At 35.6% G+C, this 24,228-nt stretch overlaps 1 protein-coding gene across 2 annotated transcripts in view; it reads right to left on the minus strand.

Moving 5' to 3' along the window:
- STK3 (serine/threonine kinase 3) overlaps positions 1 to 24,228 on the minus strand; it is a 278,518-nt gene that overhangs the window by 177,924 nt on the left and 76,366 nt on the right. For both annotated transcript variants that reach the window (XM_011291410.4, XM_023248602.2), the window contains exons 5-6: positions 20,263 to 20,427; positions 19,585 to 19,752 (exon numbers count right to left, since the gene is read on the minus strand). In XM_011291410.4, the coding sequence (XP_011289712.2) occupies positions 19,585 to 19,752; positions 20,263 to 20,427 (333 nt within the window). The remainder of the gene's footprint in view (positions 1 to 19,584; positions 19,753 to 20,262; positions 20,428 to 24,228) is intronic.

Below are 24,228 nucleotides of genomic sequence, written 5' to 3' on the forward strand. Positions count from 1 at the left end.
GGGGCATGACACATGTAATCTTTACTGGTTCAAAAGCAAGATTTTTAGGTCAAGCTTTTTTTTAAATAGCCAAATGATTAGCAATTAAAGAAAAATATGTATTACGTGTTTTATGAATAAAAATAGTTCAAATGAACAAGGTTTGTGGGAAATGATGCATTCTACATCACACATCAACATTGTTAACATTACACTGCATATGCTATGAGAAAGAACTTTACAACTATAAAGATTACCATTTTTGAAATGTTACCTTTTTCTCTTATAATTTTTAAGAAAAAAGTCAGCTAACATCCTGGAATTATTTAAATGTGCTACCCCAAACAAAGAGATGTAATTTTCTTACATTTCATGAGTTCCATAAAATTTGAACAAAAACAATATATGTTTGGGGCACATGGGTGGCTCAGTCAGTTAAGTGTCCAACTCTTGACTTCAGCTCAGGTCATGATCTCACAGTTCATGGAATCAAGCCCCACATCAGGCTCTGCACTGACAGCACAGTGCCTGCTTGGGATTCTCTTTCTCCCAGTCTCTTTGCCCATCCCCTGCTCATGCTCTTATTCCCTCTCCCTCAAAATAAATAAATAAATAAACATTTAAAAAAAAATTAGATGTTCTGTATGCCTTCCAAACTTTATGTCTAATATCATGTGGAAACAGTATGGTGGCTCCTCAAAAAATTAAATACAGAATTAATTCCCCTATGGTCTAGCCATAACACTTCTAGGTGTATACCTAGAAGAATTAAAAGCAGGAAGTCATATATTTGTATATGAAGCATGTACACAGTTCATAGCACCACTACTTATAACAACCAAATGGTAGAATCACACCAAATGTCCATAAACAGATGAATAAACAAAATGTAGTATATACACACAATGAAATATTATTCAGCCTTAAAAAAAAGAATGAAATGTTGACACATGCTTACAACTTTGATGAACCTTGAAGACATTCTGCTAAGTGAAAGAAGCCATATAGAAAATGGCAGTATTGTATCATTCCACTTATATGAGGTATTTAGAATGGTCAAATTCATAGAAACGAAAAAAGTAGAAGGGTGGTTACTTGGGGCTGGTGAGAGAAAGTAATACAAGGTTATAGTTTCATGGGTACAGAGTTTCAGTTTGGGATGATGAAAAGTTCTAGAGGTAAACAGAGGTGAATTACAGAATAATATGAATGTATTTAATGCCATTTAGAAATGGTTAAAATCGTAAATTTCACCACAATATTAAAAAAGAAACAAACATTATTATTTTTTTAATGTTTATTTATTTTTGAGAGAGACAGAGTGCAAGTGGGGGAGGGGCAAAGAGAGAGGGAGACACAGAATCTGAAGCAGGCTCCAGGCTCCGAGCTGTCAGTGCAGAGCCCGACACGGGGCTCAAACTCACAAACCGCGAGATCATGACCTGAGCTAAAGTTAGACACTTAGCTGACTGAGCCACCCAGGTGCCCCATAAAAGGAAACAAACTTTAAAATAAAGTTCTGGAGGTGCTGGCACCTGGCTGTTTCAGTCAGCTGAGCGTTCAACTCTTGATTTTGACTCAGGTCTTGATTCCACGATCGGGGGATCAAGCACTGCATCGGGCTCTGTGCTGAGCATGGAGCCTGCTTAAGACTCTCGCTCTCCCTCTGCCCCCTACCCTGCTCGTGCTCACTTGCTCACTCTCTCTCTGTCTCTAAAAAGTAACTAACTAAATAAATAAGTAAAAAGAAAATACTGAAAAATTAAATAAGTTCTGGAAATGGATGGTGGTAATGGTTGTACAACAAGGTGAATATATATGTCATTGAACTGAACACTAATGGATGGTTAAAATGGTAAATTTTGTTATTTACATTGTCTAATAATTGTCTTTTAAAAAGTTGGGAGAAGTCCTTCAATCATTAGTTTCACTCGGAACTACTTCTACAGCGGGTCAGAATATAGTGGCCAAGAGGTTTCTGAATATTCTATAAGCAGCTAACCCACTACCACAGCTAACCAGCACTCCTAAACCAAGCATGCTCAACAAAATTATTACTGCCCTTCAACCGACTGGCCTTGCCTCAGTCTGGCAACCTTACAAAATGCTTACATTGCTTCTGCAGCAGTAAGTGATGCACTGTTAAAAATACAGCACCTGATGGTCAAGGCTTGACCGTGTTTCAAAGAATACACTTCAAATCCATTTTTTCCCATGGCTAATGGCTGCATTTCACCCTCAGTCACGTTCTCTTCTACCTAACTAGGGTCTTGTTTCACTGTTTATCATCCTTGGCCCTGCTCCTTATGTCTTTAACCCTCTCCCTGGATCCTCCATCTCATTCCAAAAGCAGCCTATCAAAACCTTCTCCAACTATGAGACCTTCAAACATTTTCCCTAAACTCCCTCTTCTTCTTTGCTCTCAAATACCTCAGACAGTCTACTGCTGTTGCTTCCATTTCTGTACTTCCCATTCATTCTTTGATCTCTCAGAAACTGGCTTCTGCCCCACCAAACTGAGCTACATTACTGACAGCTAGCCATGACCTCCAATCTAATGACCTCTGCATGCTACCCAACCTACTGGCAAAAAGAAGACAAAAATTTGTTAAAAGGTCATCAATCACCTCCTTCTTAAAACTCTTCTCTCTTACCTAAAATACCATAAACTCCTAATTCTCTTATCCTCTGGCTTCTCTTTTACCTTCCGCCCCCAAATCCCCCAGTATTGGTACTTGTTATTCCATCCTTCATCTTTTTTACCCTCTCTCCTAGGAACTTTTCAAAACTTTTCTTCTTGAAACTTTGCAAAATATTTCATAAATTCAGAACACCATCAACACAACAGACACCAGAAAGAGTCAGGTAGTTGGAGAACAATTCCACTTACCCCAAGAACTAATTAGCTGGCAATAGAGTATGCTTCCCTACTGCACATGCATAGACCAGTGCTCAAGGTTAAGAAAACCACATTTGTATGTTTTGGCAGGTAATATACTTTTCAAACAAAAAAGCATTTAGAATGTTTTCTTTTTTAAATGATGGTATTGCTACAAGGAAGTATCTAACAATCTGTTCATTATTAATTGCATGTTTTCTGATATGGTTAATTATTTAGGCTTGATGCAATCACTCAGTTGATTAGGCTGCTTACTGATACGAAAGAGAATATTAAAATTATATTTTATTTTAAAAATTATAAATTTATATTTATATAAATTGCAATGTAAATTGTAAATTGCAATGTAAATTGTAAATTGCAATGTATATTATAAATTATAAATTGCAATGTAAATATCAGCTTCTAAAACTCAAAAAAATAATTTCCTCTGAAAGAGTTTCTAAAATTCTATATAGAAATCTTATAGAAAAGAAACAGGAAAACAAAATTCATGGAGAACTGATAGGTTATACCTTGACTTAAAAGTTGCCATAATACTTACATTCTTTAAAAGTATAATTTATGATACTTAATGGATAATTCATTAGTATGAAAATTTTAAACCAAGGGCATTTTCACCTACTTTAGGATTGTTGACAGGCAATGGCTTCTTTACCTAAGTTATTCCCTCTTGCCTTAAACAAAGAAATCACTCATTTTAAACCTTTATCATAAAAGCAGAACGTATATGAAATCATTTCATTTAAGTGATTTTTAAAACATTTTAAGGTTCAAAAAACTTAAAGATATGGGGAAGTTATCAAGATACAGCACTAACTGGAAAATGAAAATTACAAAACAATATGATCTCATGATTTCAATTTTAGTTAAAAAACAGTATGTTCTCATGGGCGCATATATATGTATATATGCAAGTCAAACAGGAATACCATATATCAAAATGTTAACTGTAAACCTCTACGTACAACAAGGGCAAGTGATTTTTTACTTTCTTCTCTTTACTTTCCTTCCTACAACAAACATGCATTACATTTGTAGCTGGGGCTCCTGGAAGAAAAATCTCTATATTCCATTCAATTTTCTGCCTTATATTTGACAGAGTAGAAAAGCAGCATTTTCAAAAGCTGTATAGAGTGGCTTTTTAGCATTGTCAATGTTCTCATGAACCTGATCCGTTAACAAATCCTCGTAATCCACTTTCAAAATATACCAGAAACCAACTACTTCTGTCTTCACTCTTTCTACCATCTTCATCATAGTCACCACCATTTCTTGGTTGGTTTATACAAGTCTAGTAAACCAGTTTATGTGATTCCACCCTTATAACTCTTCAGGCTATCCTTATGTCCCTCCCCTACACAGAAATCCTTAGTGACCACTCATCTCATTCAGGATAAAACCTAAGTATTTACTAGAACTTTCAAGTCTCTATGATCTGTACCATGAGTTACCTGGCACACTCCCACTTCAGGACCAGTGACTCTGCAGTTAGTTGCCTCTACCTGGTATATTCTGCACCCAGATATCCTCATTTCCTTCTAGTTTTATTCAAGTGTCATTTTCTCAATGAAGAAACCTAATACATCAACCACTTCACCCCACCCCTCAGATTTCCTATCTCACTTCCTTGCTTTATTTTTTCTCCTGTAGAACCTCTTACTATCTAACATAATAGATGTTCGTATTTATTTCTCTTCTTTTTTTTTTAGTTTTATTATTTTTTCGGAGTTCATAATTTATTTACTTAAATTCTACACTGTAATGCTCTTCTTTATTACCTCTCTTCCTCATTAGAATGTAAGCTCAATAAAGAGACATTTTCACCTTTTTTTACTGCTACAACCTCGGCACCTAGAACAGTCACTAGTACAGAGTAGGTGCTCAGTAAACATTTGAGGAATGAATGAAATGCACTCCTGTAAAAAGCAAAGCTTCCCAGTCACAGTAATAGTTGGCTTGACAAATGTCATGAATGACAGCAACTCATTTATTCATACTCTGAAAATAAACACCAAGCATGACTTTACAGAGGGCTAGAGAGCTGAAGAACAGCTACAGTAAATAATAATGTAGTCATATTTTCTCAAGCCTAAAAGGAGACATCTATGATCTTCCCTTCAAAATTTAGGAATAAAGTTATGATCTGATTTAATACATTAAAGAGACTCTAGGAGATTACATTGCTGTTATTGCTGATGCTAAATAAGTAAGCAATATTGTCTAAAATCATACTGTTACTCTTCTAAGTTTTCCACTAGAATATTCAATTCCAGTCTATGAGGGTGGATATAAAACTTTCCTTATGTTTAAACAAAAAACAAGCTGAATATGGTACTACTATGCACCTGAGGATCTATTATCTAAAAGATCTTCGGATATTTTATAAACATCAATCAATGCTGTGCAAAGAAAGCTAAGAGGGAATAGGCAATTAGATACTGTGAAGAAATGGAGGCAATCAGAAGAAATACAGTGGTGGCAGTGACACAAGCTAAGCAGGAGGTATGGATAATCTGGGTAAGTGCCATGGAAAAATAAATATCATGATTGGACTTGAGGCAAATGGAAACAGTTCAAATTGGCTTCGTACAGTACGCTGTGGAACATATGATGTCCATATGTCCATTACCAACAAACTGAAACATGGAAAATAACAAAAGCCAATGCTGTGATGGCTACAAGAACACACCCAGTGCCAGTCTCCACCACACCACAGCAGCATAACTTACTACAGCTGCCAGGTAAGCTGGCTAAGGAGTCAGAAGCAATAAGAAAAAGGGAAAGACCGAACTATAAACTGTTCTTTCCCTACAGAAAAAAAGCTGGGGTCTACACTAAAATGTAGAATGTGGCCACAATAAACGCTGAAAAGTGCAATTTTTTAAATTATTTTTTTTTTGCCATAGACAGTTTCCAAAAGTATAAAATACTTTAGAATTAAAGAGGTCAGCATTTTATCCGAAACTATAAATGATTTAAAATCCAAGAAACTAAATAAGAATGAATCAGTACGTTAAAAAAATAATAGGAGAGAATAACAAGTTTAAAGAATTGTAAATGTGACCTTTCAAGTTTGAAATACAGACTAGAGAACTAAAATGGACCAAAAGATGTGCAGGAATCCATTGTTTTATGTGAGTGCTAAGAAGTCTCCCAAATTTTCTTTCTATATTCTCTAATGCCCAAAGTGATTCATCTTCAGGACACAACCAGAGTTGAAATAAAAGAAGTAGTGCTTACGCAAATGTCATGAAGGACCAATTTACACAGCAAAGCCAAACCTATAAAAACCTTAAAAAAGCAATATTAACATGTCAGAGCCTATCTGGTGGTCCTGATCTTTTCAACCAATCAAAGCCAGACATTCCCAGCCAGGTGAACTACATAAAAATAATCTCAGCTCTAATTCAGAAATATATTGGTTGCCACTCACTGAAACTACATAGTAATAAAATCCAGCAGTTAAAAATACATAACTATTTTATAGTAAATATCAATGTCATTCCTGTTTCAACCTGACTTCCCATTCTACCCCCAAACCCCCAAACTTGAAACCAAGTACAATTTCTTGAGTAGCTGGAGTGTGGTTAAAGAAAGGAAGCTATGCTTGTTTGCATGGAATCTGCCATTTCCTCCCTGCCAAAACACTTGTTTAAAAAGTCATGTAATATTTCTATTAAATTGTAAATGCAGCCGACAAGGAAATGGCCTACTGGCAGTGTATTACCTTTGTGGCAGTGCCAACGGGCCTACAGCAAAATAGTGCACATGATAATTTCAACATGCATTCCCAAGTAACAAAATTGTGCTTTACATAAATACCACAGAACCTGAGCAAGATCCAGAAAAAGCAATGAAAATTTGCCCAAGCTTTCATGCTTGCCTATATCAATTGTATGTCATAACTAAAGCAAAATAGAAAAGCATCTACATATGTCCAGGAAGCTTGTGAAGTTAGATCATATAACCCTGGGAAAACGATTGCAACTTAAATCTGTGTATTTCTTGTTAACCACTGTAACAACTCACTAATAAAAATTAAGAAAAACTGTGGGTATCAAATGAACCAAAATGTACTAACTACATACAAGTCCTTAAAGACCATAATGCAACTTATTAACAGGAACATATGTTCAGTGTAAGCCGCAATTGTTATGTTAAATTACTTCTTCCTTTGATATCATTCATTTGATTACAGAACTTAAGAGATTCACAAACCTTCCAATTAAAATGGTGACCTTTAGTTTATAAGTCACTTACTGCAATGCTTATAAAGTCACCTCTGATCATTTATCCCTTACCTTTCATTATATAACAAAACTACATGTAAATGATCCCAGATGTAATGAAGATGATTCTACTTATGTAAAAGTTATACTGAAAACAAAGTTAGTATAAAAAGTAATTAATTTGTAATCAATACTGTCCTCTAGAACAGCTGAAGAATTCTATTCTTCAGGGATTTGACTAAAATACATATATTTTAAGTCAGTTATATCTTACTCATTTTTTAAAATATGCCTGTTCAACCATAATTTCAAAAGTCAAATTTGTTACAGATAGCACTTCCTCCAAAAATTTTATAAATTTTTAGTTATTACACACTTGAATTACAGAGTCAACACCTGCCCTCAAACACTTTCCAGCCTCCCAACACACACACACACACACACACACACACACACACACACACACACACCCTTACATATTTATGTCCTCTAAAATTAATGCTAGCTTAGGTCTCTAACCTAAACAGTTTCTCTGACCGGTTCCAAAATAAAACAAAACTTACTGTGACCAGTATAGTAGGCCTATACAATTGCTTTTAAGACATTAAGGCTTGGCAATTATATTCCCATTAGCAAACCAAAGCTACTGCCCAGAGGCCAATGCTAAGGGTGCTCACTAAGTCTTTCTGATCTCCAACAAAGGAACAGGATCTAAAGTACAAAAAAATTATATCAATTTAAAATTTAAATGTCAAATAAATAAACTAAGCTTAGTAAAAGTTTAAAAGGCAAGCTATAAGTAACGACAAGCCTTTCAAGTTGTATTTCATTAGCATTTACTTACTTTCATTTTTTAATTTATTTTACTGACTCTTATTCTAAGTTATAAGTACAACATTTATTATTGTAAGAAAGAAAAATCTGAGCCTGCCAGGTTTCAGTATTTATACCAAAGAAATATCTTTGAGATAGGAAATGGAATTGAGCACATATTAACAAAAATCTTTAACGGATGCTCTTATGTATAAGAGCAGGTTCATTTACACACACAAAGAAGAAACATACCTGCACTTAAAACTGAGATCTGGTAGGGGAAATAAGACAATTACAAAACTATGATAATACACAGTAAGTTAAAAAGTACCATAAGAAAGTCATAAGAAAAGTGATATGAGAATTCAGAGAAAGAAAAGATTTTTTTAGTCAGTGATAAGGATATTTGGACAGTAACTAGACATACCTAAAACTAACCTTTCTAGAAATAAAACAGTGTGGTGGGGGAGGAATCATATACAGATGCCATATACATATATATTTACTCATTCCAGATTAAAATACAGAACAATGATACATTGTGATAAATAGTAAACAAAATCATATCCTAAATTTACAATATACTAAGAAACTCATTTGTGAAGCAATGGTATTATTATTGAGAGCCACAGTTCTGAACCTTTTTGGGTCACTTGAAAATTATGAACTCATAGCAGAAAAATGCACATCTGCACAAACACCAATATTAAAATACAACTTCAGGGGTCCACTGATGCTATGAATTCTCTGCCCCAGAAAAAAAGCTCATTCTAATCTCTTGTGAATCATGATTTCCATAACTGAGCTAGTATATACTGAAAATGAAGTAGAAAACATCAGTCTACCCTGAGGTTAGAAAAGAGAGTCCATGAGGCACTTGGGTGGCTCAGTCAATTGACTCAAGACTCTTGATTTTGGCTCAGGTCATGATCTCACGGTTGTGAGATCAAGTCCTGTGTGGGGCTCTATGATGACAGAACAAAGCCTGCTTGAGACTCCCCCACTCCTCAAATAAATAAACATTAAAAAAGAAAATATAAACACTGTAAAGAAAGAAAAGAAAAGAAAAGAAAAGAAAAGAAAAGAAAAGAAAAGAAAAGAAAAGAAAAGAGAAAAGGGAAGGAAAGGAAAGGAAAGGAAAGGAAAGGAAAGGAAAGGAAAGGAAAGGAAAGGAAAGGAAAGGAAAGGAAGGGAAAGGAAAGGAAAGGAAAGGAAAGTCATGTATCTCTGCCTTAATGGACTTGTTCTATCTTGCTTTATAAATACAAGTTACAATCCAATTCTGGGTCACAAAATCAATTCGGATTACCTTTTTTGTTTAATGAAAATATGAAGTAGAAGATTCACACACCTGAAACAAATTGTACATAAAACAGTACTTATCTATACATGTGCAAAATGGGTCACAACACAAAACATATTTTATGGTATGGACCACAGTCAAAAAAAAAAGTGTCAAATGCCAATGCCACCTTTTAATTATTAATAAATCAATGTAAATTGTGTACTGTAAACGTTCCTAAATACAGAGAAATACTGCCTTTGCCGATATCCTACGTTAAAATCCTGAAAAGATGGATTCTAGCATAATTCTTTCAATAATTCTCAATAATTCTTTATTTTAATTTTTTTTTTCAACGTTTATTTATTTTTGGGACAGAGAGAGACAGAGCATGAACGGGGGAGGGGCAGAGAGAGAGGGAGACACAGAATCGGAAACAGGCTCCAGGCTCCGAGCCATCAGCCCAGAGCCTGACGCGGGGCTCGAACTCACAGACCGCGAGATCGTGACCTGGCCCAAGTCGGACGCTTAACCGACTGTGCCACCAGGCGCCCCTACATAATTCTTTAAAGCATGATTCTTTCTTAATGATTCCTTCTCTAAGCAATACTTAATGTAAACATGACTTCAAAACGACAATTCATATTCATGTAATTTGTATGTCAGTAGGAAGATGAGGACTACTTCCTCAACAGTGACCAAACTATTCATGTTTACAAAGCACATGGCAACACAACACCAACAGCAAGGTTTGAATCTAAGTCAACAGTGGGAATTGGTCTTTCCTGTGAAACCCTCAGGGGTGACCCCCCAGCAGGCCTAAACAAGAGAAGAAGAGATCTATTTATTCTGTTCTCTTTGTTTGTTCGTCTCTTCAAGAATAATAACTCTGACTGGACAGAAATATGTTGAAAGTGTCACTGTAATAAACCTTAATCCCCAATTTAGGGGCTGGAATGCCTGATACTCCCACATGTACAGGACCACAGGGCAGAAGAACTCTAACTTTCAAATAGAGTGAAAAACCATATGCCCTGGAAGTAGTATTGAAATCCTCCAATGATCCAATTTGTCCCACTCCTCCAGATCCTTGGCTATATCTGATCTAAAAGTAATGGTTAACAGAATAAAGTATCACTTACTTAATCAGGCAGAAAAACGTAGGGAACAGACAAGGGGTAAGAAAGTCAATATTAAAAGAAAGAAAAGCACAGGGAAAGCAAAGCAAATGTGGGGAGAGGACCATGTGAGCATTCATGTGCGTGCACTGTCAGGGGACAGGGAACAAAGTAAAGGCAACAGTGAGAGAGAAAAAAAAAAAAAAGGAAGATGAGGATAAGTTCAAAGGAGAAAAATAAGTGAGGTATGTAATGACAAAATAATAAAACTCATATTTATAGTCTTATGATCCTATATAATTTGTAATATACATACATATAATTGAAGTTTTTACAGTGTATGGTCTCATACTCTAGACAACTGAATGTATTTATCTACGCCGCTCTCCCCACAACAGAAAGCTAAATAATTTTAACATTAGAATGCCAGTTCCACCGGACTGGAAGTTCCAAGGGAATAGGACACACGCCTGCTCTGCTTACCACTACATCCTCAAAGTCCGATCAGCAAATGATAAATGTGCACTAAACATGTATAGAAGGAGATAAAGGAAAGAGGAACGTACAGGAAGAAAATTCCAGGGTACTTTCTTCAAAAATCACACACTCATACTTAAATGACATTTAGTTTCGACACAAAATAAGCAATGTAGTTAAGTATAACAGATCTATACTCCAAGTAGTCTAAAAGTCAAATTTCCTGTCTCCACATTAGAACATGCATTTCTTATACTTTAACATTAATACCAAATCAAAAATATTTTAATATTATGGATTAAATTTATATTACTACTAAAATGAGTATGTCCCACCCTAAAAATATACACAATTACAAGGTAGATAAGTTTGAAAAGTGTTATTCTCATTACTAAAGGAGTCATTAAAAATTTTTTTTCAGGATTTATTTTTTTTCCAATATATGAAATTTATTGTCAAATTGGTTTCCATACAACACCCAGTGCTCATCCCAAAAGGTGCCCTCCTCAATGCCCACCACCCACCCTCCCCTCCCTTCCACCCCCCATCAACCCTCAGTTTGTTCCCAGTTTTTAAGAGTCTCTTATGCTTTAGCTCTCTCCCACTCTAACCTCTTTTTTTAATTATTTTAAAAATAATAATTTAAAATGATTTGCACCTATTAAATATTTACACACCTTCATCAGAACACACCTACTGCCCAAATAAAGTAATATATATAAATACAAATAAGCAACCCTCTATTTGTAGACCAGTAAGTCATTTGCATGTAAACAGGAAGTAAAAACGATTTGACTCAAAGATCTCCCAATAGACTGATTATGAAGGAAGAATTACAAAGGGACTTAGAGTATTAGACTTGGGGTGCAAAGAATAATAGGGGACAGCTGGAAGGATAATAAAAGCAGTAAAAAGTCAAATGATTCAGAGATCTCAGCCAGCAAATAGAAATAAAGCAGATTAATACCAGAGAAAAGTCAATAAAAATGAGAACAGAAACTTAACAACAAAAAACAACCAACCCAATTTTCTTCACATAGGATATACCAATGGAAAGATACTCAACATCACTGGTTATTTGGGAAAAACAAATCAAAACTGAGATACCTGTTCACACTCACTAGGATGACTATTACCAAAAAGACAGAAAGTAAATGTCAGAAAGAATGTGGAAAAACTGGAACCACTGGAAATAACTGCTGGTGAGAATGTAAAATGGTACAGCTACTATGAAAAAACTACGGAAGTTCCCCCCAAAATTATACATAATATAATCCAGCAATCCTCATTCCGGGTATACACCCATAAGAATCAAAAGCCGTCTCAAGGAAATAATTGTATACCCATGTTCACAGTAGCATTATATACAATAGCCAAAATGGGAAAGCAACCCAAGTGTCAGTCAGTGGACGAATAGATAAACAAAGTGTGGTATATACATACAAGAGAATATTATTCAGCTTTAAAAAGGAAGGAAATGCTGACACATGGTACAACATGAACGAACCTTTAAAACATTATGCTGAGTGAAATAATTCAGACACAAAAGGACAGATGTTGCATGATTCCACTTCTATTAGGTACTCAGAACAGTCAAACTCATAGAGACCAAAAGTGGAATGGTGGTGACAAAATGCTGTGGGGAGGAGATAATGAAGAGCTACTGTTTAATGGGTACAGAGTTTCAGTTTGGGATGATAAAATTTTCTGGAAATGGATAGTGTGATTGTTACACAACAGCATGAGTGTACTTAATGCTGCTGAATTGTATACTTAAAAGTGATTACAATGATAAATGTTATGTTCTGTATATTTTACCACAATAAAAAAATTGAGAACAGAAAGACTAGGAGATATTAGTCCTAATATTAGTCACTATTAATCTTAAACTGTATATAATTTAAAAGGAGAGAAAAAATTATAGAAGGTGTAGTGGTTGAAAGGTAGCCCCCAAAAGATGTGTCCTTGTCATGATCCCCAGAACCTCTGAATGTGACCTCATTTGGAAAAGAAAGGTAGGGAACTGAAAGGAGGCTATCACCATGGATTATCCATGTAGTCCCTAAAAACAATGACAAGTGTCCTTTTAAGAGACAGAGGGAAATTTGAGGAGAAGGTAATGTGAAGATGTAGGCAGAGATGGAACAATGCAGTTACAATTCAAGGAACGCCAAGGATTGCCAGCAGTCACCAAAAGCTAGAAGAGCGAAGAATGGATTCTCTCTTAGAGCCTCTGGAAGCAGAGCAACGCTGTGAACACCCCGATTGTGAAAGAATACATTTCTGTTGTTTAAAGCTACCAGATTTCTGGTAATTTATTGAGGCGGCCCTAAGAATCTATTGTGGGGGTAAAAAGATAAAATAAAAAGTAAGAAAGTGATCCTTGTAAGCATAGAACAAGTCATTCAAGCCAAAATTTAGCTATGAAAGCCAAGAGGAAAAGAGGGTACCTGGGCTTCACCATTAAGCCACATGACGTCTGTGAACATGAGTGCTGACGGCAAACTGCTGAGGCCAGCCTCCCATCCTGGGCAGGGCAGGAGTGAGGTTTGCCTACAAGCTCCTGGCCAGGCGTATGGGGAATCTGGAGCAGCACATCCATAGGGTCAGACCACAGAGAACGGCTGCACCCTGCTATCTCAGGCTTTAAGACGGAGGCTTTCAGCCAGGATGTTTCTGTGAATTAACAGTCCCATATTCCTTCATCTACTCCCAAATAAAATGAAGATACCTGTCTTTTGCTCGTCATGTTAAATGCCTATAGGGAATCTTCCAAGAGGCAGTGCCTGCACCCCACACTAAGATGGGCCAGCTATCTACTGAGCCATATACAGTAGGGACTGGGAGAGGGCAGATGTGTAAATATGCCAGGTGGGGCATTACTCAACTACCACCCCTCCTCAAGCCTAGTCTTCTAGAATTCAGCCAAATTTGATCATTAATTAGACAGGAAGGAGGTCACTGATTCATTTTTATTTATAAAAAATGGATAACTCAGTTTCACTCCTTTGATGGAGATTTAATATCTCCTTTTTTTTTTTTTTTTTTTTTTTTTAAGAAATCTTGTTGGATCAGGACTATACCTGGAGTATACTTGTAAAAGTAGTAGTGCCATGTGATTTGAGGTAGGGGCAAGCTACTGTGTGTTTTGTTTTTTAATATGCAGTATAGAGGGTGATTTTTTCCTAATGTCTGTGTTTACTTTGCATGTACTGGATCATTTATTTCACGTATTAAAACGCACTATTTCCCCAAAAGGGGTAGAAGTAAAGAGGCAAGTTGTAAAAAACAGCAAGGTTAAGGAAAGAAAGATAACATCACTTTCAAAAACATTCATCAAAAGTAACTTTTCCGTGTTGAAATTATCTACAGGGTTCTTTTCTTCATAAGTAAGTGATGTAAGGATATAGGGAGACAGATGGAGAGACAAAGAGATCTTTTTTTAGTCTAAAGTAATTCCTAATTTACTCTTAAACAGATTGTCAAGCTGTATATAAGTTGAATTTCCTGAAAATTGCCATTTAAATGCCTCCAATTGTCTCCTTAAGTCACATTTGACAAGTCTTCCTAAAATATACAATATATGTCTATATTTTATCTTTAAAAGGTAATAAACATTCATATTGTGTTGTGTAGAAGTACAATTCTTAGTTTGATTTTTATTTTCTTTCCTTCAGTTGATGCCAAGCTATCTTCAGTCACAGTACTTGCTCTCTCAAACAGTTCTTAGTCTGACTCAAACACTTCTGTCCTTACCCCTTTCTCTATGCCAAGCAATGGGTAATCAAACACAAAAGACTGTAAAACAAAAGAAATCAAAACCAAAACTGTATTTAAAAGAATCAACAGGGTCTTAGTGATGTGTATGAAACAAAGTGCCTGGGTTTGGTAGTGGGGTACAGGGACAGACATTTAAAAAATAATACTATTCACTCATTTCCTGATTATTTGGTAATTATATTTCCTATAGAGCTGAGAAAGAGGTAGATCTCCAAAGAAATATGTGGTTAACCAAATTCAAAATTAAAATTTTAAATCCCTTTGTTTATTTAACTGACCAAAATTAATTCAGTTTCTTTATATTTAACTTTTTAAAATAAACTGGATTTCGATAAAACTTGTTTCATTTAACATTTTGAGTTTTACTTCCATCTGTTGTTATTCCTTAATCTGTCATTACTGCTTAATTTTAATCTATTTGCTGGATGTAAATTTATAACCACGTTTTCATCCTTTTCCTATTTACAAAGCTTTACATGTTTTAATGTGATTTCATCATTGCCTTTTACTAGACACATAATTATTACTCTTACCACAGCAAAGATATAATCTGTACACACTACGAGTTTCTCTTTTAAAAAGAGAGAGAAAGCAAGCTGTATAAAAACTAACAAATTAGTATCCCTTGCCATCAAACAAATCCAGTGTTTTTAGTAGCTCTTTTTATTAGGAAATTCCTCCATGAGTATCTATATCCCCAATACTTCTTATTCTCCCTGAGGAATGATTAAAGATAAGCATCAATCTTTGACCAATGATAAACCAAAGTGTATAAAACAAATGACCTCAGCCTTCACACCTTCAAAAGACCCATTTTCAATTCACTATCAAGTTCCAATTTGATCGCTTTCACTTTCTAATTTAGTGCCATCTTTAAGTTCTTCATATCCCTCAGGCTATGACACTCAAAACATATGTCCTACAAAAAGCTTAATCAGTGAAAGCCACGATATTAATTTGTGGCTATTTAGGCAGGAGCAACTCCATTCTAAATTATCAAAAATGGACGCATCTCTTCTTGACCCGAATTTTTGCTGGCCGAAGCAAGCACGACCTGGGTCTCAAGCAGGCCGCCTGGAGCCTGGGCATACTTAGAAGGACGGTATGTCTGAGAATAAGAGTAGGAAACCAACACCCAGTTCACTCAGTCAGCCTCGTTGTTCCTATGACATACCTCTAGAGGGTAGGCATAGTGGGAAAGGCTATCATCTTGTAACAACAGCCAAAGGGAATTGCAGAAGGACTAGGATGTGGAGGCTAGGGAAGCTGGCCTACCACATCCTAACTAGCGTCCTGTTCCAGATAGCCAACTAAATGCAGTAAATTATATACTATCCTTTACTTATCTTAAAAGAACTAGCATTCTTTGCCTCCATCTGTTGTAGTGGTCTTTCCATCACTCACATCCTCATTCCACTGTGACAACTTTATAAACTATTGGTAATCTCATAAGCCAACATTGCTACAAAAAAAAAAAATGGCAGGGAACATGAAAAATTTGCCCATATTTCTTCCCACTCTGAAAAATTTAGAAGGTTCCTATTTTAATATAATAATTATGAAATTAAAATGTTTGCTGATTTTTATTTTTGCTAGCCACTCCTTCATCTGCATAGAGTTGACATATAAACACAAAAGATATTTCTTTTTTGTCAAGGCAAGAAATGGACTAGCATGAATTCATCTCTCAGTTCTGCCATTTATAAACTGTATCATCTTAACAAAAAACGTAATTTTTTAAGTATCCATTTCACCCAATCCACTCATTAAAATGGAGATTAAAATATGTATTTGGGGGCTCCTGGGTGGCTCAGTCAGTGGGCATTGACTTTGGCTCAGGTCATGATCTCACATTCCGTGGGATTAAGCCCCATGTCAGGCTTTGAGCAGACAGCATGGAACCTGCTTGGAATTCTCTCTCACTCTCTCCCTGCCCTTCCCCCACTCGCACTTTCTCTCTCTCAAAATAAATAAACTTAAAAAACATAATTATTTCACAGAGTGGTTAAAGTGAGAAAATTGTTTAATTAAAAACAGAAAACTTCAGGGATGCCTGGGTGGCTCTGTCAATTGAGCGTCTGACTCTTGATTTCAGCTCAGGTCGTGATCCCAGGGTCATGGTGTCAAGCCCCAAGTCGGGCTCTACACTCAGCTTGAGATTTTTTCTCTCTCTCCCTCCCCCTGCCACTCCCCCACTCACAAGCACTCACATGCTCTCTCTCTAAAAAAAAGGAAACTTCACTATTTCACTCACTAACGTGAGTTTCATATACAGCCAACTCTCTTATACCTTAACTACAGCTTTACTGGCTCTCTAATAACACTGAGATTCTGAAATAATCGGTTTGGGTCAGGGCCCAGGCATCAGTATTTTTTCAAAGCTCTCCAGGTAACGGCTATGTAGGAAGTGTGAAAAACACTGTCTAGCTCCCTGATCCGTTCATTTCCTATACCCTCTCCTCTCTTTTCAGGTTACACCCCATTGTAACCACCAGAACAACTCTCTCAACAGCATCCTTCAATGCCCTGGAGCCCCATCGTTTCGAGACACTCATTCATTTCACCTCAAACCTGAGCTCAAGGCCATAATGTGCTGTGTTCCACTGCTGAGCACTGCTAGAGCAAGGCTAGAGCAAAGAACTGTATTGGTGACAATACAATTCTCACTTTCCAACTTCGGCTGTGTCCTCAACAATCCTTTTTTCTCTCTTGGACAGCTCTTTCTTTTTTCCTCCCACCCAACCTCCCACCAAACTAAACTTTGATGAGCAGTAAATACTATTAATTTTATCAAAATTCTACCCTTGAATACATACCTTTTTAATATTCTTTACGACAAAGTGAGAAATGCACACAAAGCACTTGCCTTGCATACAGAAGAACGGTGATTATCTTGAGGAAAAGCACTTGTGTGACAGAACTGCAAGCCAAACAAGCTGCAACTTGTTACTAAGGAACAACTGACAGAAAAGCGATGGCAATTCAGACTTGGACATAGGACTGACATTTTCTCAAAAATGAACCGTGTGAATCTGTCATTTCAAGGAAACTATCGTATTTGCCGCCAATGATAAAATGTGAGCTTTGGAAAACTTGTACCCACCACGTGACCTTAACAGCTTCTCAGTACTTGCAGTTCATACTCTCATTTGTACAAAGCAGTTCACAAACATGAGAAAAGTTAAATGATGATAACACAATTTAAGTAGCAACTTAAAACCATACTGTTTGGAAATGCACAAGGCGACACTTGATAAACTGTCCAAAGAACTTGCAGAGCCCAGAATTGCCTATATACAAATTATGAGGAAAACAAGAAATTTACTTAGGTGATGGCTACCAAGGAAGGCTCTATATAGAAATAATATCTGAGCTGGGACTTGAATGAGTAGGATTTAGACTGGTAGGAAAAAAGTGAGATAGACCGATGACTGATAGACAGAATTTTAAAGAGAAATACTGTCTTCAAGTATATTTTTGCTATTTCACATGTGTTAATTCAAACTGCCAAATGATACTTTAAGATCCTAGAAGTCGGGAACCACATATTACAACTATTTACTATCAGACAGACTACTTCAGGGTCAAATTTAATACGTTCATCTTTGTGGTTAGAAAAAAAAGATCTACACAAGAAGGAAACAGAACAGTAATAATCTAAGTCCTAGGTTAAATCTCAGCTCTGGCACCTGGCTAGGTTGCCTTGGATAATTCAGTTAACCTCATTAACTCAAATTCAAATACACCTAGTTTGAGGATCACCCTAAAAACATCATAACTAAAAGTACTAAAGATAACTAATAATCAGAAAAGAAATGAGAATCTGTGTTGCTGGTTTTATGCTGATCTTGTCATTTTTTATTATTTTGCAAACGAACAATTCATGTCATTTTTATTTTTCACCTTAAAAGAAATTAATATACACCAGGAAGATGATACATATTATATATAATTTTATTACTCGAAGAATTCTCTTTAAAGTGGGAGACAGACTTTTAAATATTTTCAGCACAGTACACTATTACTTATATTATTGAAATTCAATCCACAATAATACTGTATATCAGAAATTAATTCCAATTTATTCTTTTTCAGATGTTCCAAAATACTACATTCTCTTTCCTCCCATCTATTTACTTCACACATTTCTCCAGTCAGCCTGACGCCATTTTTTCTTCTCTATACACTCTCTCTCTCTCTCTCTCTCTCTCTCTCTTTCTCTCTCTCTTCATTCTTCTATCTTTTCTTCTTGAGGTGATTCCAGCCACTAGAGGGCAATAAGTTCACAAACACAGATGTACTTAATCAATAATGAATTGAGATTCACATATGAAAAAACCTAAGAACTGTATCATCACAAACCCTGAAGCACAGGCAATTAGACTTGAATATGTAAGGTACATACTTCAAACTCAAAAAAATCATCCTGGAAAAGGGAGCTCACAGAAGTGTATAATAATGTTCAAGAAAGGAATTCCAGTTTCTCACTAAGACAACTAAAGAAATAAGATTAATATGCTTACAGGTACATAGCAATATTAGAAATCATGATTTTTAAATATTAATTTCAGATGAGAGAAGAAAAAAAGGAAAACCAAAAACACAGAAAGGTAGACTCCACAGGGTGGGTAGAAAAGTGAGAAATGATTTTTCCCAGGCCTCTACTGCTGCACTGAGAAAACAATGGATGGATTAAAGAATATAGTGGATTTGCCAACCCTTTCTTCTACTGAAAAGCAAGGGAATATTTTACACGTATAGTTTGGGGGGAGGAAAATGGTGACTGTAGAGGGACATATAGCCTTCACTTCTTTTCTCACAATTAAGGATGTGGGGGGAGAAAAGTTAATATTGCCAACCTTTAACAGATAATTTTACTGTTTTTTGCACAGAACCTAAATTCAAATCAACTTATTTAATCTGTATTTGTTTATTTACACTGACATTACAAAAATGCAAAATTTATATAACATCAACATTTTTAGCAAACCAGCATTTTCTTACCCTCATTGGATGTATATCAGCATAAGGTGGTTTTCCTTCAGCCATTTCTATAGAAGTAATGCCAAGGGACCAGATGTCAGCCACACAGTTATAGCCTATTTCTTGAATAACCTCAGGAGCCATCCAAAACGGAGTTCCTATCACAGTGTTGCGTTTTGCCATTGTATCCTGCAAAAACATCACACAGATATAAATACTACTACAAAAACACAAAGGAAATCTGTCAACATATTCTTTAAACTGTATAGTGAAACTCTCAATTACTACAGATTGTATCTGAAATTGACTATTTTTTTAGAATTTCCACTAGAGCTCTGACAGGACATTTTTAAGAAGTTTGAATTCTGTAATAACAAAGAATCCACAAGAAACTTATTTCCACCTTCATTAAAGATAGTCATAAAACAGTACTGTAACAATAAAAGCTATAGAAATGGATCAATATAGCTTTCCTTTTTAAACATTCAAGCATTTCAATTACATTTTTTCATATTCATTCAACATCTCTTAAGTTTTAAATAAAAGTAATAAATAATACTTAAATTATGGATCCTTCTCCCCAAGAACAATGTAGTTACATATTTCTTCCCATTAACCCCTCTAAAAAGTTATCAACATTTAGTTGCAATCAAACCTGGACATATAAGCCAAAAGAGTGTCCACAATTACTGCACTTACCGTTAACTGACCAGCCACTCCAAAATCAGCCAATTTTGCATGTCCTTCTGTATTGAGGAGAATATTTCCAGCTTTTATATCTCTGTGTATTTTTCTCATGAAGTGCAAATATTCTAGTCCTTTCAAAGTAGATTTAAGAATAGTTGCAATTTCATCTTCTGTTAACTGGAAACAAATATTTGTAAAACTAGAATGAAAAACCATGCTAGATAAACTCTTACAAAAGAGCACTGGTAACTAATCCTTCTTTCTAATGACCACTAAACCTCTAGGAAAAGGCTAAAAGATAAAGAACTGGGGGAGATTCCTGGGTGGCTCAGTCAGTTGAGTATCCGACTCTTGGTTTCAGCTCAGGTCATGATCTCACGGTTCGTGCGTTCGAGCCCCACATTAGACTCTGCACTGACAGCATAGAGCTTCTTGGGATTCTGTCTCTCCCTTTCTCTTCCCCTCCCCTATTCACGTACTCTTTCTCTTTCTCTCTCTCTTTCTCTCTCTCTCTCTCTCTCTCTCTCTCTCTCAAAATAAATAAATTGAAAAAATTGAAAAAAAAACTGGGAACTTCTTTTTCTTCACAAATATTCTTTGTCACTCTTACTACATGTTTTATTGATGAAAAATTTTTTCAATATTAAATTTGCCCTTTCCTTAAAATTAGTGATGTCATTCCTAAAGCACATAGCCTCTCCCAAAAATCATTGTGACCCTAAGAAATCACTATTTCCCACATCTTCTGACACTGAGGTAGCAATATCACAGCTACTTGTCCTGAAAGTAAATTCAGACATTCTTCTCTGTGATGTTGCTAATTCTTGATGAAAAAGAAAATCAACAGTTTTACACAAAGGAAAGGAAACAAAGGTGGCTTGCCAAGAGTCTCCTGCATGAAGTGATTATGCCCATATCACTCCTCCTCTTCTAACCGAGTCATGTCTAAACCCACCCAGATCCTGGATTTCTGGCCATAAGAATGAGAACTCAAAAATGAAAATACCAGAGAAAGACTAGGAAAATGGAAACACAAACTAAGGTTATCAGGGAGAGGATAAGAGGGGAGAAGGGAGAAAAGGTGGTCAAGGAAAGAAGTGGGAAAGGAAACATTCTCAGTAGCTATGGCAATAGAGCCAGATCTCTACCAGCCTTTATGCTAATCATTTTCCATGTATTATCTTATTTATCCTTACGACAACTCTCCAAGATATATACTATTTTTACCAGCAACTGACAAATGATGATATTATTGCATTGAGGTTCAGTAAATTCCTTCTCCTCATATACAAGATGGAACTAAGATTTGAGCCCTTGTCTGATCATAACCTATGCCTCTCTTGACAAGCCTTGCTCAAGTGCCACTTATGAAAGCCTCTATTTTAAATATACCCACATAATAATAAAAGTTCATGACAATAAAATCTACTTCTCCCTAAAAGTACAACCAGCAAATATAACCCGAACATAAGCTGATGGAAGATGGGAGGAGGGGAGTTCCAATTTATACAAAGATAGAGGACACTACTCTATTTGAGAAAGAAGAAAAGAAGGAAAATTCAAATACCCAACAATGGGATAAAAGGAAGACACAGTACAAATTAAAATTATAAAAATATTATACTACAAAGCTGTAGTAATCAGAACAGTATGGTACTGGCACAAAAAGACATATATATCAATGGAATAGAATAGAAATCCCAGCAATAAAGCTACATGTTTGTGGTCAATTAATCTACATCAAAGGACTCATGAATATACAATGGGAAAGAGACAGTCTTTTCAACAACTGTTACTAGGAAAACTGGACAGATAAATGCAAAAGAATGAAACTGGGCCACTTTCTTACACTATAAACAAAAATAAACTCAAAATGGATTAAAGACCTAAATGTGAGCCCTGAAACCATAAGATTCCTAGAAGAAAACAGTACATAATTTCTTTCACATCACCATAGAAACCTCTTCCTGGATATGTCTCCTCTGGCAAAGGAAACAAAAGCAAAATTCAACTATTGGGGCTACATCAAAAGAAAAAGCTTTTGCAGAGAAAAGGAACCATCAACAAAACAAAAAGGCAACCTACTGAATGAAAGAAGATATTTACAAAAGATATATCCAATAAGGGGTTAATATCCAAGATATATAAAGAACTTATATAACCCAACACATGCGCGCATGCACACACACACACACACACACACACACACACACACACAAACAAAACAAATAATCCAATTAAATATAGGCAGAGGAGCTGAACAGACAGTATTCCAAAGAAGAAATAGATTGCCAGCAGACACATGAAAAGATACTCAACATCACTAATCATCAGGGAAATGCAAATTAAAACCACAACGAGACATCACTTTATACCCGTCAGAGTGGCTAAAATAAAAAACACAAGAAATAATACTGGTGATGATGTAGAGTAAAAGGAACCCTCATACACTGTTAGTGGGAATGCAAATAGGTACAGCCACTGTAGAAAACAGTATGGAGTTCCTTTAAAAAAATTAAAAATAGAATTACTATATGATCCAGTAATACCACTAATGGGTACTTACTCAAGGAAAATGAAAACACTAATTCAAAAAAATATATGCAACCCTATGTTTATTGTAGCATTAAGTATCCATTCATATCTCTTTCTCTCTCTTTCACACACACACACACACACACACACACACACACACACACGAATATTACTCAGCCATAAAAAAGAATGAAATATTGCCAACTGCAACAATAACATACATGGACCTAAAGTATATAATGCTAAATGAAAATAAGTCAGAGAAAGACAAACACCATATGATTTTACTCATGTGTGGAATTTAAGAAACAAAACAAATGAACAAGCAAAAAAAAAAAGAAACCAAAAAAGCCAGACTCTTAAATACAGAGAACAAACTGGTGGTTGTCAGAGGGGAGGTGGCAGTGGGGAATCAGGAAATGTGTAGAATTGTTGAATCATTATATTGTACAACTGAAACTAATATAATACTGTATGTTAGTTATATTTGAATAATTATTCATATATATTTATACACACACACACACATATATAAAGACTATGTAGAATGTGAAAATAACTATTGGAAGAAGTTTGTTTCAACTGCCACCAATGGCACAGTGGCTCATGTCTCATTAAGAAACAACCTGGGGACAACTGGATATTCACAAGCAAAAAAATGAAGTTGGACCCCTACCTCACACCATATATAAGAGTTTACTCAAAATAGATCAACAACTTAACTATGAGTTAAAACCATAAAACACAGGGGTAAATCTGCATGGCTATTGGTTTGGCAATGGATCATTAGGTGTGATATCAAAAGTACAAGCAGCAAGAGGAAAAATGATAAATTAGACTTCATCAGAATCAAAAATTTTGTGCATTAAAGGATATTATTAATAAAGTGAAATGACAACCTACAAAATGGGAGAAAATATTTACAAATCATACATCTGATAAGGGTCTAGTATCCAGAATATAAATAACTCTTTTAACTCAACAAATGACTCAATTTAAACATGACAAAGGACTTAGACATTTCCCCCACAAAAGATATACAAATGGCCATATATGAAAAGACAGATGTTCAACATCATCATCATTAGTCATTAGGAAATGCAAATCAAAGCCACAATGAGGTACCATTTCACACCCACTAGTGTGGCTATAATAAAAAAATAGAAAACAGTGTTGGCAGGGATATGAAGAAAGTGGAGCTCTTGGACACTGGTGGTGAGAATGTAAAATGGTGCAGCTTCCATGTAAAACAATGTACAGTTCCTCAAAAAGTTAAAAATAATTAAACACAGAATTACCATGTGACCCAGCAATTCCATTCCTAGGTATATATTCAAAATAATTGAGAACTAGTATTCAAACAATGTATGTACAGGAATGTTCATAACAGTACTATTCACAATGGCTGAAAGGTTAAAACAATACAAATGTCTATCAACAGAT

This window comes from Felis catus, chromosome F2, assembly GCF_018350175.1.
Source record: "Felis catus isolate Fca126 chromosome F2, F.catus_Fca126_mat1.0, whole genome shotgun sequence".
NCBI lineage: Eukaryota > Metazoa > Chordata > Mammalia > Carnivora > Felidae > Felis > Felis catus.